The sequence below is a fragment of the Platalea leucorodia genome (genome assembly GCF_965183815.1).
Source record: "Platalea leucorodia genome assembly, chromosome: 2".
In the NCBI taxonomy this organism is placed as follows: domain Eukaryota; kingdom Metazoa; phylum Chordata; class Aves; order Pelecaniformes; family Threskiornithidae; genus Platalea; species Platalea leucorodia.
Genome location: NC_138824.1, coordinates 21720406 through 21739193, shown reverse-complemented (window position 1 = coordinate 21739193; position 18788 = coordinate 21720406). Strand labels below are relative to the sequence as shown.

At 37.2% G+C, this 18788-nt stretch overlaps 1 protein-coding gene across 3 annotated transcripts in view; it reads left to right on the top strand.

The window, feature by feature from the left end:
- The window catches only part of MTMR6 (myotubularin related protein 6), a 32759-nt gene that overhangs the window by 7759 nt on the left and 6212 nt on the right, over window positions 1-18788 (top strand). For 2 of the 3 annotated variants that reach the window (XM_082338022.1, XM_082338021.1), the window contains exons 4-14: window positions 469-626; window positions 1381-1509; window positions 2555-2689; window positions 3875-4007; window positions 8634-8743; window positions 9775-9900; window positions 11155-11204; window positions 12004-12204; window positions 12898-13026; window positions 13104-13230; window positions 15081-18725. In XM_082338022.1, coding sequence (XP_082194148.1) covers window positions 469-626; window positions 1381-1509; window positions 2555-2689; window positions 3875-4007; window positions 8634-8743; window positions 9775-9900; window positions 11155-11204; window positions 12004-12204; window positions 12898-13026; window positions 13104-13230; window positions 15081-15341 — 1559 coding nt within the window. In that variant the 3' untranslated portion in view covers window positions 15342-18725. Of the gene's footprint in view, window positions 1-468; window positions 627-1380; window positions 1510-2554; window positions 2690-3874; window positions 4008-8633; window positions 8744-9774; window positions 9901-11154; window positions 11205-12003; window positions 12205-12897; window positions 13027-13103; window positions 13231-15080; window positions 18726-18788 lie in introns of those variants that run through there. The other variant, XM_082338023.1, reaches the window with a different exon arrangement.

Genomic DNA, 18788 nt, shown 5'->3' with positions numbered 1-18788 from the left:
AGCTTTTTTGCTTTAAAGGAAACTTTAAAACATATTGCTTTTAAAGGTCAGTAGATGTAAATTTCTGTTCTTGCCTCCAAAAATTGTTTGTTCTTTTAGCTCTTGTGAAATTCTCTAACAATTCTGCCTTTTGTCTTGTTTAATTTTGTCAGTCTTCATTATGTGACTTCTGCTTTGCCCTTATGGCTTTAGAAATGTCCTGGCTGAAATAGGTCAAGCACACTCAAGAAAGCTCTTGTAACCTACCTTTAACTAAATATCTATAATTGTGTCAGTTAACAGTATGATAGTTGCAGAATAAATATTTCAAGAGTGTCAAGTATCTATTTAGTCTGCTTCTGAGAATCTTGAAGCCTGAAACTTTCTCTGTATTTTGGGCAATTTCAAGACTTGTCAACTGTGCTACCTTTCTCCACTCAGACATTTTCGGGGACAACTCATTACATAGTCTTATTCTTTACCTTTTAGCAAAATATGAAGAACTGTATGCCTTCTCCTATAATCCAAAACAAAATAAATCTGAGCAAGTCAAAGGTTGGCAGCTTATTGATCTTGCAGAAGAATACAAGAGAATGGGAGTGCCAAATGCTAACTGGCAGTTGTCCGATGCAAATCGTGATTATAAGGTAAGTGTTGTAATGGAAAGGTGTTTTGCTCTGCATCTGTTTCTGCTTTATCCTCTGACTCTAGTCCTATAGAAAACAGTCTAATACTATGAAATTGCTTGGCTTGCAGCATAAGCAAAAACTTGCAGGTGGAGAGAGTTAACTCCTTAATTAGTGTGAAATCTCACAACTTTCTAATTGAAGTTTTTTCCAAGGCCTCATTGAGAGAGTATGTGTGTGTGGATACATGTGTTCTTTGGGATTGTTTCTAGAGTATACTCACCTGTTTGAAGGCCAGCCCCAGCAATTCTGGTGCTCTGCAGCTTTGTTATCTCTGTTAACTCAGAAGGATTCTACTTCAGCATTTGCAATGTTGGCTGTGGGAGGCAGTGGCTGTGGTGGTGCAGCTGATTCCCAGATTGGATTTCATCTTACTTTGTAGTCTGCAAATAGAAAAAATGAGGGAAATAGTTTTGATATTTTATTTGAAACAATTCTCAGCATTTCTAGTGAAGAGTCGCATTCTTGAGAGGTAAATGCTAGTATAGCAGTGCTTTCCAGCAGTGCTTGGTTGTATAACTTGGATACCAATCTGTACTACTTTATTGATGGCTTGTCTCCTCTTCTGAGCTATTTACGTGTATATAGAGAAACATGTTAGTGTTTATCCTTTGTTTCTTATTTCACTTAACATCTCTCAAATTGGATGCAATAAAACTAGTATAGGCTTTGTGCCTTGTACATAAAATTCTTTTTGTGTATATGTGTCTTTCAGATTTGTGAAACTTATCCTAGGGAACTTTATGTTCCCAGAACTGCAAGCAAGCCCATAATTGTTGGTAGCTCCAAGTTCAGAAGTAAAGGAAGATTCCCAGTGTTGTCGTATTATCATAAAAATAAAGAGGTATAGTGTGTCTTCCTCTTAATGCAAATGTGCTGAAAAGTATTTCTCAACACTTGGCAGTAGTTCAGGGTAGGTAAGGAGGCAAGTACAGTGACTTCTATGAGAATGGTTTAACTCACACCTCATAACCTTAACCACAGCTGACACTAGTGGTGTCTAACAGGATGCTGAATTAAGCTAAGCCAGTTTAAAAGAAATCCTTAAGTAATCAGTTGAATCTCTTAAAGTTTTCAGAAAATGACCTTAAGATAACTGAAGACAGATCACTTGACAAAAAGCTGTCTTCCTTGATATATCAAGAATAAAATCTGTTAGGTCAAAGTGGGGATTAAAAAAACAAACAAACAAAAAAACCCCCCAAACAACACACCAAAAGAATAGAACTGGTTCTTTAAGAAGGAATTTGCAAAGTAAGAAGAACTAGAGGATGAGAAATAAGATTTCGTAGAGTTTGGTAGAGAGTAGTGTGAAGCAGCATCTGCCTATCTCGGCTGTCTTTGAAGGGAGAGAAAAATTGTCACCTTGCTGATTTGAAGAACTTATGAAGGATGAGTGTTAAGGTACTAGATGCATTTGAAGACAATTACTATTTGGAAGATGCTCCTGATACCTTCTGAAATACAATATGTCATTGAAAATGACATGATGAAAATTATGTTAGATGATAACACTGTACTTGCAATAATAAAACCAACTGTAATCCATTTCATACCAAGAGTGTAACTTGCTTTCCTAAAGTGTATTTTTTTCCAGCCTATACTTTTTTGGAGTTTTTATACTTGGGGAAAGTCATTATGTAAACTGGTACCTTGGCCATGTAGATGAGCCTGAAAAAGTTCTGATAAACCTCTAGATTTAAGCTGTAGGTACTGTTTGAAGGTCTGCAAGTGATGTGCTTAAAGTTGGAACACCTAAACTTTTTTCAGTTTAGTGCTGTTATCTGTTAACTGAAACAATTTGTTTCAGTGTCTTTTTAGAATGATGCAAAGCATTTCAACTACCAGTATTAAGCTGATGCTAACTTGTTTTTTGTTTTCTGTGGTAGGCTGCAATTTGCAGATGCAGTCAACCTCTCTCAGGTTTCAGTGCCAGGTGCCTAGAAGATGAACACATGTTGCAAGCCATCAGTAAAGCAAATCCCTCAAATCGCTACATGTATGTCATGGACACCAGGCCAAAGGTATGTACTTCAGGTTCTACAGACTAGCCTCTTCCTGAACATTAGAGTACAGGGATACAATTCTGAAAAATTCAGTGTTAAATGTGACTCCATCATGGGCAAAAATGTTCTTTAAAGGTAAGGTTAGGCCTCTCTACTCAGGTGTTTAATTACTTGCTTTCTTAAAGAAGTTGAACCCCTTTCGGGACTCAGCTAGAATTCACTAAATACGCTAGTGAACTTTTGGGGAGTTGCATTTGAAAATATACTTAAAACATAGTTAAGTAGTGAATAGTTGAGTGGGATCCAAGTCACTGTAACTGTTTGTTTGAAATTAAATTCATGCCATGGTGAGCTGTGTTGGTGTTTCTTTTAGAATGGGAGGGAGTACTGCATTCTGTGTAAATGTTCTGTGAAAACTGCTACTGCTGTCTGTCTTAGCCAGGAAGAAGTAGGGGAAACTCTGTTGTAGCATTCTGAGGTCATCCTTTATCACTGCCTAATTAAATTGAATTATATTGGCTTTTTGACCTGTGTTGGAATGTGTGGGGTAACTTTCACTCTTTAGACCCATCTGTGTTTAAATTGGTATTAATTTCACTCAAATCTCTGAACACATGAGCTGGAAAACAAGGATGTAAAGTGAAAAATCCTACACTGTAGGATCTGCACTTATTTTGAGCAGGGTTCAGCAGTAGGTCGGTCTGACAGACTGAAGCTGAGCCAACTGTGGTTTTTTAATAGCTGTAATTTTTATAGCTGCAGCAATTTATTAGCTTTGTACCCCCCAAAATGACATTTTTAGGATGCCTGGAAAGTGTATGTATGGTTAAATCTGGGTCTTATTCTTTCCTTTTTAGGTTAGTTGTTTTGTAGGGTCTTTGCTCAGAAATGTTTGGAATTAAGTAAAGGTTTGTTGGTGGAAATATGGAGGAGAGAATAGGAAACTATAAATGCATTATTCAGATACATCAGCTCTAAATATAGACTGCCTGTTGCTTTTTATGTACCATGCCTTTCTTACACTTGAATGCTTTCAAGTTGATTTGCCACAAGCTGTTAATTTATTAGAACCTGTTTATAGTATGTGCTCTGGTGTGTTTTTTTCCCCAGTGTATTCCATTGAAATTGCATGACTTTTGTTTCTTAATTTGAGATTTTTATTTAAAGTACTGGTTTTCAGTATTTTTATTTTGCTCTTTTAAGCTTAATGCAATGGCAAACAGAGCTGCTGGGAAGGGGTATGAGAATGAAGACAACTACTCTAACATTAGGTTCCAGTTTGTTGGCATTGAAAATATTCACGTAATGAGATCCAGCTTACAAAAACTTCTGGAAGGTATGTTCTAACTCTACTAGTATAGTGTATATGAAAATAGGATAAATATTTTTCTGAAGTCTTTGATAATAGCTTACACAAACTGTATTGATATTTCTATATTTTATCCCAGCTCTGTGTTTAGTACCAGTTTGTGCTCTGTGGTAATGAATTACCTTAAGCCTTTACCTTTAAACTGTAAGCCCAATGAATGGAGTTATTTTGAAGAAAATTAACTGAGTGGCACATGTGCCTTGGGTGAACTTGAGTAGTATGTCAGTGGCTTGTGGGAAAGACTTCCGTGTTTTCCAAGTACACATGCGTGTATACACATGTGTAGCATACACTTTGATATATAGAATACTGATTCTTCAAGGAGCGCTTAGTTCAACAGAATTCACAATAAGCATATGGTCTGTACAAAATTGAGCTCTTTGGCCTGGTGAGCCACTTCTGTGCTTGTGGGTACATTTTAGAGTGTTTGTAGAGATGGGGGGCAGGGGGAAGTGAACCACTTCACCATACCATTGCCTGCCACCTGGTGGTGAAAATGGAGAGGCAGAAGTCTATTAAGTAGTTCTGTTAATATTTTAGTTAGGTAAACAGCTGAAAACAAATTTAAGCCACTTTGTGGGGTATTAATACTGAGATTAGAGTACAGTGGCAGAAGTCAGGCTTCCACACCTGACAAACAATACATATATAAGTGCTTGCCTTCTGGAATTATGCAAATATTTCCAGTCATGGAGAAGGCTTACACTTGTATGGAAGCCTATTTTGATGAAGACATTCTGGCTACATTGGTCAAGAAGTCTTACAGACCAGTGGTGTAATCTCACTTCACATTGAGCCTGTACCTGCTGCTAACCTGTTCTTCAGGCACTCTGTATGGAATACTACTGAGCTTTCATAATATGTATTCTTGTGGTTATTCCTGCACGTACTTTATTGAAGGGGAAGATGAGCAGCGTGAGCCTGACCTTCAGTTTTTAAGTTTGGCATAATCCCTCTTTTGGTAGTATCTTCAGTTCCAGAAAACTAGCTAATAAGTCTTTATTTTTTAAAGAAGCCTTCTCCTGAGTAATAATGTCTGATGCAGAAGTGTGCGCATCACAGTTAAACTTCACAGACTTCATATTTCTTCCATTTGACTTAGCGTCCCATTAACAGTACTTTCTCTGTAGCTTTCATTAAGGATGGAATATGTTTTAGTTTTTCCTTGTGTGGAGGACTGGTTTATTTAAACTTGCTTGAAACAAAATAATGAGTAATGTCTATAGTTGTTCTCCATATCAGGTTTTGGGGTAAATGAACACAGTTGTTCTACCTCTGTTCAGTCTGTATAATTCAGAGTTTTGGTGAATGCAAAGTAAAGCATCTTTAGAGGTAGGCAGGACCCTTAAAATTTAGGGAGGTATGCAGTAATGTACTCTTCGGACCCCTGTAGAAATGTGCCATCAGTGGGGTGGTCAGGAAGGAAATGCTATGAAAATAGTTCATAGCTTAAAATGAGGAAAATGCCATTTAACTTCTGTGTACTAGCTTCCTCTGAATGTGCTGAACTGAATGTTATCAAATCAGGGATGTGATACCAATGACCCTATTCGGTCAAGAGCCACGGTAACTGGGACTGTCCTCAGTTTTATTTATAACAGATGACTATTACTGATTCTTCAGCATGTGTCCTGCTCCTAGGCTCTTTGTGTATCTACCTGATTTCCTTCAGAATCTAACGATTCTATTTGCAAGTGGAATGTAAGACAGTCCTTCCCAACACCCTTTCGTAATGGGACTACACCATGGAGCATGCTAGGGGGATTTACAGTCTATTCTTCATCTCGGGTTCAGCTGTTATTTAAATATCTTGCATGCAGTGAAACAAAACTTTGCTAAAATAGTTTTCTTCAGTGTGGACATGATGACTCTGCTCCCCTGATGGGCAGCCTGCCCATCTATACGACACTAATGGAAGAATCTTCACATAGACTAAATTTGTGGCTGTGGTATTAAAGTCCAGTTTTTATATATTCAAAAATACAGTATTACATGTCAGAAAAGATTGAACTCTAATAAGCAAAAACATTTTGCCTATGTCAAGAAATGGTGTTTCTGCAGGAAGTATTTGAGGAAAAGGCTCAGTAATAGCCACTGTGGTCTGCTGCATGTATTTTGATGGAGGAAGTGTGTTAACTAAGGGCTTTTTGTGGGTTATGTAGAGGGTCTATATGGGGTTGTTTAGTTTTATTTGCTGTTTTGCTAAAAACAACTTCTGCCCCAACCCACTGTGCTTCAGTCTGCAGGTTCTAGTCACCTCTTGAACTGCTGCCTGAGGCATTGACAGTACTGTGTATAAGGACAATCAAGCAATGGAACGTTGAGGTTTTGGGGCTCGCATGCATGCAGGGCATGCATTTTTATGATGGGATCCATATAGCCAAAACTATCTTGAATGGTAGTTATTGTGAAGTAGCTAAACATCTTAGCGGTACCATAAATCATCTTTGACCTTTTTAGGGACCATAAGGGACTAGAAATTTTTTTTTTAGCATATAAATGTCAAAACAGTGTCAATGCAATTTCTTTATTTTGTCACTAAGTAGTATAAAAATGTCTGTGTTAATTCACAGAAACGGAAAGTAATTCTTTGGGCTCGACATGTGTTCTCATCTCTGCCTTGGTTTATAAAAATATAGAAATCGAGCTAGAAGGGGGAAATAGTAGTGGTGAAATATTTCTACCAAGCTGAAAATTCTGATGAAAAGCAGATTTTGACAGCAGTATCTGGGTGAAAACAAACTGAGGGCTGGAAGCCTGTTTATTTTCTAGCTGAAAGCATAAGCTTTCAGCTAGAAGCTACAGATTGTAGGGGTGAGCAGCCGCGAATAGTGCCTCTAGACATTGCCTTCTCTGTCCAATCCCTTCCCTGCAGATGTTTGAATTTCCAGATGTTTGAGTATTTTTAATTTCTTTCCTTTACCATAGAGTGGCGGACCTGTTCAATCAAACAGTACAGAAACAGGTGTATGGAACCACTGGTGTAGAGAGAGTGTGAGCTAGCTGAAAGGATCAAGTAGTTCTCAGCTGATTTCCTCTGTGGTAGGCCTTTCAGAAGCAAAACTCTTGCCTGACAATGCTGCCTCTTTCAAAGACCAGGGAAAACTAGCATAGCTTTTGCTGCTTTTACAAATATTTACAGACTAACCTTTAAAATTAGGTCTTCTGTGCATGGTTTCTTGATGTTTTGTTACCTCGTTGTGCTGTGGTTTGCTAGATAGTTTTGTAGATGACTAAGATCTATGGGCTTTAAAAAGGTGCTGTGATACTTACTTGGAAGCCTGTCTTTATTACGGCAGTCAGCAGCAACTGGCACTATGACTCTTCCTGAGCAATGGGGAGCATACCAAAACTTGTATGGCTGAAAGCTGAGAAACATGTAGTGCAGATACAGGAAAGCTCCGCGAGGCAGTGGTTTAAGAGTTTATAGCCTTCATTACATCAGGGGACTTGACTGAACATGAAACTGCGTCGCAGAATGACTTGGTGAATTTTGTTCTCTACTTTCCCTACTGACTCACTTCCTCCCATAGTCAGAGATAAAGATTATTTTGCAGCTGCTGTATGAATATTCCCACTATAGTTTTTGGCCACAGAGACTTTTTATTTTCATTTGGGGCCCACTAGCTTAGAATCATAGAATTGTTTAGGTGGGAAAAGACCTTTAAGATCATCAAGTCCAACTGTTAAGCTTGGTAGAAAGTAGGCTTTCGCTGTGGCAGGGGCAGGTATTTTTGTAGATGGCAACCTCGGGTATCTTCTCTTAAAATCACACATAGCTGAAGCTATATTAGCTAGAGAATATTTCTTTTCTTATTGCTGGAAGTTCGTCATGTTTGGACAGTAATGTAACTCTGTGAGCTGCTACTCAAAATTGTACAAGAACCAGGTTATTTGTCTCATTTGTGAATTGGTAAGTGTCCGTGTAAGAAACTTGCAGTCTGCCTCTACACCTCTTGCTGCTATGCTGCAAGACATCTTTCCTTTAACTTGAGTTCTTCCTTGCCCTCTCAATTGGCATTATTGTTACAGGATCAAAGTATGCTGGGGAAGAATGGTAGGGATCAGTCAGAATTGTAGTATGTCAAGTCTGGAGGTAGACAAAATCTCAATGGTTTTCAGTTCATCACCATGTCCTTGTACTGCCCTCACTTTATTCTTCTAAGCAGAGTGGAGAAGGTGATGAAACTGGCAGTCTGACTACTCTGAACTGTGTATATTGTCTGGATGCAGCTACTTCCTACTAGAAGTTGTAATTTTTAAGTATTTCTGGTAAACTTTTGGCATTTGTGTTGCCTTCCTTGGTAAGGCTCCTTATTGGGGATAACAAGCGTATTTACTTTGAATGTTACTTTGTCAAAAAGACACAAAGATCTTACTCTTGTCATTCATGGTTACTGTAGTTTTAGAGAGTTGAGTTTTGGATGGAGAACACTTTGTAGTACCCCTCTCAACCATTTGGGTGGTGGTTTCTTGAAAGATTTCTAATCAACTGAAAACATAGGGCATTAGAAACAATATATGATTATTGTTCATTGCAGGGTATAGGTAGCTGCAACTGCTTACGGCTTTCTAACTCTTGGTTTCTTTCAGTCAGTGGCACGAAGGGTTTGTCTGTCAATGACTTTTTGTCTGGTTTGGAGAATTCTGGATGGCTGCGTCACATCAAAGCTGTGTTGGATGCTGCTGTCTTCCTAGTCAAGGTAACTTGCGTGCTGCTGCTTTATTTGATGGGAAGTTGGCTTGCTACCAGGCAAAGTTATACTTAATATTACATAACGTGTAAAATTCTGCAACTGACCTTTTTGCAGGTAGATGCTTAGTGTACACGGATACATCTGCTATACTGTTTTAAGTATTACGTGTTTCTTTATCTGGCATATTTAACACCTCCAGTTATGTTTTGGGATTGTTTTGAATGCTGTTTGGTCCCCTTATTGGGAGATGAAGGTATTCTTATGCTCCCTGGTTCTTTTAGATATTTACAAAAGATGTAACCAGTTTGGAGGTGGATGGAGCAAACAGAACTCCTGGGGCACTAATGGCAGAGAAGCCAAACTGGCTATGCTGACTTAATTTGGCAATGAAATGGGACTTTTTATGAAGAATTCAGGGGAACAATTGCCTTTGCCAGGCACCTGTGAAGCCAAGGGGGGCAGGGTGAAGAAAAAACCTGAATCTTTGTTTTTACTAGGTGAAATAAAAAGGAGTTACTTTAGTTAAAAGTGGATGATTCTCCTAAAGATGACCCTCAAAAACATTTGGGCTAACAGGGTTTGATTTCTTAGCATTTCCTAGTCCTTAACTTTGTGTAGTATAATGATGAACAAGTGGGTATCTTTAATGCTGTGTTTGTGTTGTATTTTTTAACTTGTTTGGTCTGTAATATGTAGTCTACTTTTTTTTAGTATGCATTGTCAGGGGTTTTTATAAGTTTAATTTTATAAGGGGTAGAAAGAGAACTGGGAACCACTGTAGATGTTCTTCTTACCTTGTGCAAAGGTGGTAGTGGAATTTCTTTTCTTCTTAAGGCATTTTCTATACTTCTGTGGAGAGAAATTCCTAGCTTTCTGATAGTGTCAAATCCTTTCCTCATAATAAATCATTTTTCTGGTTTTGTTAAATAAAATGGTCTATGCTGTGAGTGGGGTAAATGTAGCTTTTTTATTTTTTTACTAAATTTTTAATTTTGTCTAGAATAGAACATTCACCAAGAAACAACTGTGCTTTGCAGGCAATAGCAGTTGAGAGCGCGAGTGTATTGGTGCACTGCTCAGATGGCTGGGATAGGACTTCCCAAGTTTGTTCTCTTGGAGCTCTCTTACTAGATTCCTATTACAGAACAATCAAAGGATTCATGGTAAGCAAGCTGTTGTATTGTTGAGTTGTTCCTTGGTAAATAAAGAATGTAAAATTTTTGAGTGTGAAAGGGAGCAGTGTAAAAAATACTGATGCTCTTTTTTGTAGTTGCAAATATAAAACAAGATTTGCAGTACACTGGTAAATCTTTCTTTTAGAAATACTTTGCTACTGGGAAGAACCGTTTATTTAAAATCTAAAAAACTAAATAAAAATAGCGGATTGCTTTAGGCACCCTGCAGAAATGTTGCGATGATTGCCTTTTGCATACAAAAAAGCCCCTTATCTATGACCATATAAGGATTCTAAAGTGCTTATGTGAGATAGTAGATGTACTAAATTATAGCAGCTCTATGCTTTTATCACTTTTCCCAAAATCAACATTATTAAAATCTAAAAATGACAACTCCCCCAGTGACAGAGACCTGAAGATATTTAAGCAATCTAAATTTCTTCATCTTTCTATAGAGAGGAAGAGGAATTTTTGGTACGATTATTACAAATTTTAGAGTAGGAAAATCAACAGTGTTCTGCTGTGGCAACACAAGGTATTATGGGAATTACTGAAAGATAGTACATAAAACTAGTTCCATGTATTGGTTAGAACCAACTGCCACAAATATTACAAGCAACAAAAGTTAAGTTGAGGAGGAATTAGAGGATTCAATTTTTGTGAATAGCGAGAATGTGTGTAACCTTTAGGGAAGTAATTTAATTTTTTTTTAAATCCTCACCGTCAACTACATTTCTGGGGAAACTTCTGCAATGGGCAGCCCGGCCTGTGTTTGTTTTGGTGCTTGATATTGAAGTGATAAAACAAGCAAGTGTATATATTAATGAACTTATGCTATGAAATGTTACAGAGATTATATTGTGTGGTTTTATGTAAACTATGATAGCAGGAATGCAGTACTAGAATTTTTCCTATACGTCACAATTTTTTGCAAGTTAGTTGATAATCTACTTGTGAAGTCATACAACATTAGTATGCTTTAAGTGAGCCTGGCTTAACAGCAGTTATCTGATTGTCAGCTTGCTAAACTTTTTTACTAGGTTTAGAAACGTGCTTTGAGAATTTCTTGTGAAAGACTTCCAAGAAAATAAAGGAACTACAAAGGGACAAATAGTTGCTACTACTGTAGTTTATTTGACTCAAATTTAAAATACAATATATTGATAACCTGTGGTGTTAATACTATAGGTGTAAGATTGAGTAACACTTTTACAAGGTATTTTGGTTTTTTTTACCCTCTAGGTCTTGATAGAGAAAGATTGGATCTCTTTTGGGCACAAGTTCTCAGACAGGTATTTCACTCTTCCTATACTGTAAAATGTATATGGTGAACTGAACAAAGTATTCTTAGAGAAAAGACAACTTGTGGGTGTTAAACTACTGCAGTGTTGCTAGAAATTTTGCAATGAGTAAGCTGTTTTCAGTAGACAATGCATTTCATGTATTGCTATTTATTCAAATACCTATTGGGATAATTGATTTATATTACAGACATAAATTTCTAGTGCTACTGGTGCCTCACTCAGATGTCGATGACTGCAGCTAGGTCTGCATGTGTGCATAGACAGTGCAAAACCAATCTAAAGCTACATTCTAGCTACTTAGGCAATATGAAACACTTAGTTTTGAGATCTTTAAAGATGAGTTTACATTTTATGTTTACTTTTAATGATGAAGTCATGCCTATCTTTAGAAGTCCTGTACGTTAAGGGTTCTGTTTTTTCCCTTGATCTGCCTATCATCAGCTATGAAAATAGCCTTGCTCCTATTTACTGCTTATTAATTTGCTTTTAGCTGGTACACTCCAAATGTTGGCTATGGAAGTAATAGACACAAAGGAATTTAACTGTCTTATGTTGCTCTTCTCTACTGAATACAGCTGTGTGATTCCTTACAAGTCAGAAAAATAGGTTAAATATAGATTTATTTCTATTCAAAAGTTGCCCTAGTTCTCAAAGTTAAGTGCTTAATCTCCAAACCAAAGCTAGTGTCAAATTAATGTGGTGTCATTTTAAAAATAAGTGCAACTAAGACTTTTTTTTTGATTTCTAACTTAAACCAGTTTCAATCTGTTTATGGAATCTTTTTCAGGTGTTGTCAGTTGGATGGTGATCCAAAAGAGATCTCGCCAGTGTTCACCCAGTTTTTAGAAAGTGTGTGGAATCTGACTGAGCAGTTCCCACAAGCCTTTGAGTACAATGAAGCTTTCCTCCTTCAGATCCATGAACATGTCCATTCATGCCAGTTTGGTAACTTCCTTGGAAACTGCCAAAAAGAGCGAGAAGAACTAAAGTAAGCAGACCTATTGTAATGTGTCTTTTGTTTATTCTGGCAAACTAAGAACTCCTGTGAATCTTCTTAATTTGAGGCTCTGAATAGAAATAGAGACAGCACTGGTGCTACTGAAAATGTTGAACTGAATCAGGGAACAGCAGTGCTTCTTGTGATTTTGCACACTGAAGACAGTCTTTCTAATTCTGGGAGAAAATCCCATGCTCATTTTTCTAGGGAAAGTTAAGGCTTCTTTCTCCCCCTTCTTTTTTTCCTCCTAAAAATAGGTAAGCTTAAGTTTGGAAGTATCGCTTCATTCCCTCCTCCAATCTATTCTTAGGTAACTTTAAAATTCTTGCCTGCTCAAGACTAATTACTGTCAGTTAGAAGTATTAATATGATGTGTCCTAATGTTTTCAGTTGGAGAACTTCTGTAAAGTTTTCATCAGTTCATCTTTGTCTCAAACCGTATTTTAAAAGCATTTATTGCAAGTAGGCAAAACTTGCACAGCATAAGCAGTAGTACTTCTAAAACTGACAGTTCTATCCAACATTAGCATATGCCAGGAAGAAGTTGATTTTGCTAAGAGCTCTTAATTCAAGATTTATAAGTATTTCTGGTAACTTTTTTAAAAAGTTACAAGATTTAAGTTGAGCAGCTTCTGTTTTTTGCTTGCAGTCAGTGTCTTGACATTGATCTCTTCTTGCTTTAAGATTAAAAGAGAAAACATATTCCTTGTGGCCGTTCCTTCTGGATGAACAAAAGAAATATCGGAATCCTCTGTATAATCCAGACTTGTCTCCAGAACTTTTGGAGCCTAATACAGTATCATTCAATTTTAAGTAAGTTTAAATTATATACTGTATCTCTTCAATTTTTGTCTTTATCCTGCATAGTTAAAATTGTCTGCTTCATGCAGGTTTTGGAGAAATATGTACCATCAGTTTGATCGAAGTATGCATCCCAGGCAATCTGTGTTCAATCTTATATTGAACATGAGTGAACAAAATAAACAACTGGAAGAAGACATTAAAGAACTGGAAGCTGTAAGTATTACAAAATAAGTGTGTGTACTAGTGACTTGTTCGGCAAATTCATACTTATAGTCTGTAATAATGCTTCTAGCTTTCACATGAATGTCACTATTGTATGGCCTAGCACTTATTGTATGTAGTGTTGACTTGACTTCCACTGTATGCTTCTATGCTGAATGCCAGACTATGCAGTCAATATTTTGCTCTTAGGCACAATTTATTTTGCTTTACTGATGAACTGTATTATATAAAAGTGTTCCTACTATCAAAGCATTACTGAAGATGGCTTATTGTAGGTTAAATTTATGTGAAACTTATCTTGGATAACAAGGTACCCATCATAGCTACAGCTATGTTGTTAAACCAAAGAGACTGAAAATGTTTTATTTCCATTATAGCTACTAAAATGGAAGCAGTAAGTATTGTCCTTCTTTTAACTTCATATGCAGGTGCATGCTGTTGTAAGTCACCGTAATTATGGGGCATATACATTGTACTGCTCATTTGAAGCCAGGGCTAAATCCAGAGATCACATTTCTATAAATGACTTGTACTAGGCGCTACAGTAAGCGGCCAGGAAAGACTGAACAGTGTATCGCGCTTTATTCTAGGATGACTTAATCAGTGGCTTTTAATTGATACTTCATTATAGTCAGTTAAGGTGCTGAAACTTCAGAATAATACCTTTTAAGAAATGCAAAAGTTTTCTAATCATCACTTTTACTTCTTTGTGTGGCTAGAAATGGTAACACAACTCCTGTATGTTATGCTGGGGGTGAGGGGACAAGTACAGCTTTTCTAGGAGGAAAGATTTTATTAAACCGATCCTACTGTAATGTAATGAATGCAGGTCACTTAACCTATTTCAAATCTTAATTGTATATTTAAAAAGTTTCTGTGCAATTGAAGCAGCAACATGAAAACTCAGATGAAACAAACTGAAGAATAAGCAAGATGTAAAGTGAAGTCTCAGTTCTGAATTTTCTAGAACCTTGTTCCAAGGTGTTAACTCCACCTGAGCCCACATCTCTCACTTGAGTGATGAAGAGATGTAGTTGTTTGAAATCTTGATGTAGACTTTCCTACTGCTGTTTCCATCTTCAAAGAGTTGGTGTCAGGAGACACCAAAGTCTTCTGGGCTCAATCTCAGTTCTAAATAGAGCACAAACACATCAACAAAAATCAGTTCAGTTAACTAGTTCAGGCTCCCAGTTACTGGGTGAGATTGTTTGAATTTAAAGAAAAAAAAAACACCTTAATCCAAATCTTTCTTCTTCTCTTGCTCTGTGCTTCCAGGATAGGTCCTTTCCTCCAGTCCTGCTTTCTAGTTGATATCTCTTAGTGTATTCCTGTATTTGAACAAACTGTATTGGCATCTTTCAGATCTAAAGGAAAAGTCTTTTAGAAGGTTTTTAGGAAGCACATAAGGGGCTTAGGTATGAAACTGCTCTCTAAGAGACTTGTCTACTGCAAGCTCTCTGCTGGGTAATAGTACCAAGGCCTGTCTTCCTCTGCCTGTACTCAAGAAAGTATTCCCATCTTGATAGCAACCAAACAAGGGGCAAGCCTGGAAGAACTTCTCCTTCTCTACAGACATTGATGGGCAACCTTTCTGCTTTCTGCTCAGCTGCAAATTTTAAGCATACAGTGCTTGTAGCATCTACTGTAAACTGGGGAAAAATGCCTTGCCCAATGGCCTAATGCTTAATAATACTGTTACATATCTAACCTAGGATATGTAATACAGGGTTCTGCAGATGCTGAGTTGGCCAGCAAAAGAAGTGGATTCACTTCCTTTCAAAGCAGAATATTATCAGTAAAGCAGTCATGCTCAGTGTTAGTAACTATTCTCTATATTTCAGAAAATAAAGCGGAGAAACGGGCAGTCAGATGCAGTCCTTGTGAAGGAACATCAGCAGTCTGCTCATCCTGCACCCATGGCACTGAAGACCCCTCCATGCTTCAAGAAGGAGCAGCCACTGATCCCTGTGAATGATGCTGTAAGAACTATAGAGGGCAGCAACACAGCAGACAATCGCTACAGTGAATTTGTGGCAGAGTTCTCAAAAGCTGAGCCTGCTGTTGTCAGCTTGGAGTACGGAGTGGCCAGGATGACCTGCTAATTAAAATCTGGCACTGTGCTCCTCTTCTAGACTGATTGAATTAAGAGATGGATTATTTTGAGGATGGGTCTGTGCTGCATGACCAAAACATGATTTGTATATCGGCGAGTTTTGTTAACGTAGACTAGAACAGCATGCTAGTCGTCAAGTGTTTGCTGTTCTTTTAAGACAAAGTGTAGTTGTGTTTTAAAAGAAATAGGGGCATTTGGTAAGTAGTGACTAAAAATCAAGGAATGGTATGTCTTTGGACTGAAGTCAGTTTGCACTAAATTGGTTAAAACAGTAATAGTTTATTCAGTATAGGAAAACACAGGTGGTCTTTCACGGATTGATTTTATTTGTGCAAGGAAACTTGAACTTTCTATTTTAGGAACTGAAGCTACATGTATATATTGCATATGATATGAATATGTATACCCTTGTTTAATGTCACCCAGTACTGACTTTCAGCGTATTAAGTGCCATGGAAAAGTACGATATATTTCAAATCATAAATAGTTGGCCTTAAACCTGTCAAATCAATGATATTGTTGTCCTTTACTATTGCAGTCTACCTGGCTCTGTTTACATTGCATTTGCTCAAATTGTTATTTCCTTAAAACAGGACTGAATAAAGGAATGAAGCATGCCTAAGCTGGCACAGCCTTCTGGCAAATAGCTATATGAATGTTAACTTATCACTGAAGACGGTTCTTTCTTCCAGTTCCTCTGTTTAAAATGTAATAGTTTGGCCTGATTTTCTTCCCTGGCAGCTCAGTAGATTGAGCATCATTGAAGCTACAGGTTATATCTGACCTTAAATGTTTTTGATTTGTGGCAAAGTATTTAAGTGTAGACTAAAAAGTAAAACATGTCATGTAAGAAAACAGAACTTAGCCAATAACTGAATTGTCAAGTTCATTCAGATTGTTTACTACGTGCTGTGCAGTTGTTCAAGTTCCAAGAATGGAAGCAGAAGTTTTGGAAGTTAGTCTACTGACACTGTTCCCAAGTACAAAATAAGGCATTCATGTGTCTGAAGCTCATGAGAAACTGAGTGCCTCCTAAATCTTTCATTAGAAGAAAATTTTAGTTTTTAGTGAAACCCCCTTCTCATCTTGTAAAAACTTGTCCAACCTGTGCGTATTTTAAGTAATTTCAGTACTGTCTGGAGACTTTTATGTAATTGGAGAGAGGACAAAAACTTCTAGCAGGATGCAGTAGAGATCATGGGACATAAGAAAAAAGGGGGAAACTTACAGTTTGTAAGCTTAATTATGTATCTGTAATCACCTAGTAAGGGAGAAGGCTTTTGATGAAGTCCATCTCATGATGGATTTTTCTGAGCAGATAACAGAATAGGGAAGAAAAAAATGCTGGTGCCCACTTCTTAAATAGATGTATAAATTACAACTTTAGGATTTGTAGGTATGGTGTTAGATTAATGCTACTGACCTTTTATCTCTTGATTTAAATAATTTTTAGTTACAAGTGAAAAAGAGTTTCTCATCGTAATCCCTGAAGTGTGTTTTGTTCAAATTACTGGTGTGCCACACAATTTGACATAATTGGCAGCGTTTGCCTCTGCACCATATTGGATCCAGGATTCTATTAACAAGGCCAGTATAGGTCACGATCAAGTTGCGCTTGTGGAGCTGTCTGGGAGAAACTAACTGTGACTCCTGTATTTGAGTATTAATTCACCCATTTCACTAATTTGTTTTTTAAAAGCCTATAAGTGTAAATAAAGGTTTGTAAGTATTTTTATTCCCAAAGATATGAGCATAGTGTCATCTTTAAAGTACATTATTCAGTCATTTAAACACATTTAGAATTTCTCCACTACAGGCTTTGATAGTTTCACGTTTGCACAGTGGTGCCTTACAGGGTTGCAGCAAGAGAGGTTTTTGTGCCTTGTTATTTATTGTCTCCCTTTTTCCCTCACCTTCTGTACCAACTTGGTTCTGTGGTTTTTATTTGGAAAAACATCTTGTATATTAAGCTTGTGTTGTATCACAGTAGCAACAAATTTATCACTGACAATATAGGTAAGTGTTATCAATTTGTACTTGTTTGTTTTAATATTTAGCTGCTCTGGTGTGCCATGTACACTTTTCATATTTATTGTTTAGAGATTATAGACTCAAAAGATTATATTAAGCTTTTTTGCAAATATTGTTGTATGTTGTTTTTACTTTAACAATAGTCTGAGTACCCCTGTACATTACACTTTTAAAGAGATCTGTTCCCTTTCAGTACTGTTAAAGTGAGTTTATTTCAGTCTCCAGGCCCTTTCTATTGGCAGAGCTCACTTCTTAGTGAAAGGAATTGGGATGCCTTTTTATTTTAAATCAAGGTAGGCATGTTAGGTCAGCTTTAAAATGCCATAAAACTACCTGCTCAAGCACAGAACCTGTTTCTTCATCAAAAAATACAATACTTTGTGATCTGAAATAAATATTTTACTCCAGTTAATATGTGAATAGAGTTTTATAAGGCTGTTTTGTAGAGCAGCCGCCTTATAAAGTCCAGATAGCTCTGCCAACTCAGCCCCCAGGGTCACTGGTGAGAAGTTCCTGCAGAGAGGCAGCTGTCTCTTCTCATTTGCTTTTTAGGCTTCAGCCAAAACTACCTAAAGCACATGGGACCTGTGGTGAAGTAAATAGATGGTAGCGAAGTGAGCTCCAGCAGAAAGCTTGGCAGGATGGCCAGGACTCAGCACAGTGGGACTGTTCTATGTCCTTCAAAAAAGGTTTAAAAAACATCAAGCAAGTTAACTAAAAAACTGTGGCAGATCTGGGAGCGGAAAGAATTTTAGTTCTTATTTCAGTGGATGAGCTTTTTATAATGAACATGTTGCTTCAAGAGCAGTTACAATACTGAAAGGTGCCTGGTACAGCTCAAAATAATGCGCAGAAGTCTCTACAGCTCAAAATAATGCGCAGAAGTCTCTCTTTCAAGCTGTGGCATTAATGTGTAGTTGGTGCACTTACCAGTTGCTTGGGAATATAATGTCCTGGCTAGAAAGTTGCAACCAATGAAGCAGAATCAACTATAGCAAGACTTTAGCACCTGTCAATTCTGTGCTTCCTCTTGAGAAGGTCTCGGTAAAGTCTTTGGGTTTCTGTGTTTTGTGCTGTGCTTGATCTTTTCCAATCTGAATGCTATAAAAGACAAATAATTCCTTTTAAATTAACCAAACTGATAGTCTCACCTGAGCAACTAAAACTGGTTTAAATTTGCACTCCAGGCAATTTAAAATATTTATTTCACTAGTACGAAAAGAGTTGGGTTTATTTTTGGGAGGCTTGCTATTGTCATAATGTATTCTTCAATACCAGTTTAAATAAAAATATCCAACTGTCCTGTTTTGTACTATGACTGCCAAGTCAACAGACTAAGAAATTAATTAAGTAACACTGAACTGAGCCTGTACATTTTCCACACATGGCCAATTACTAGTGACCT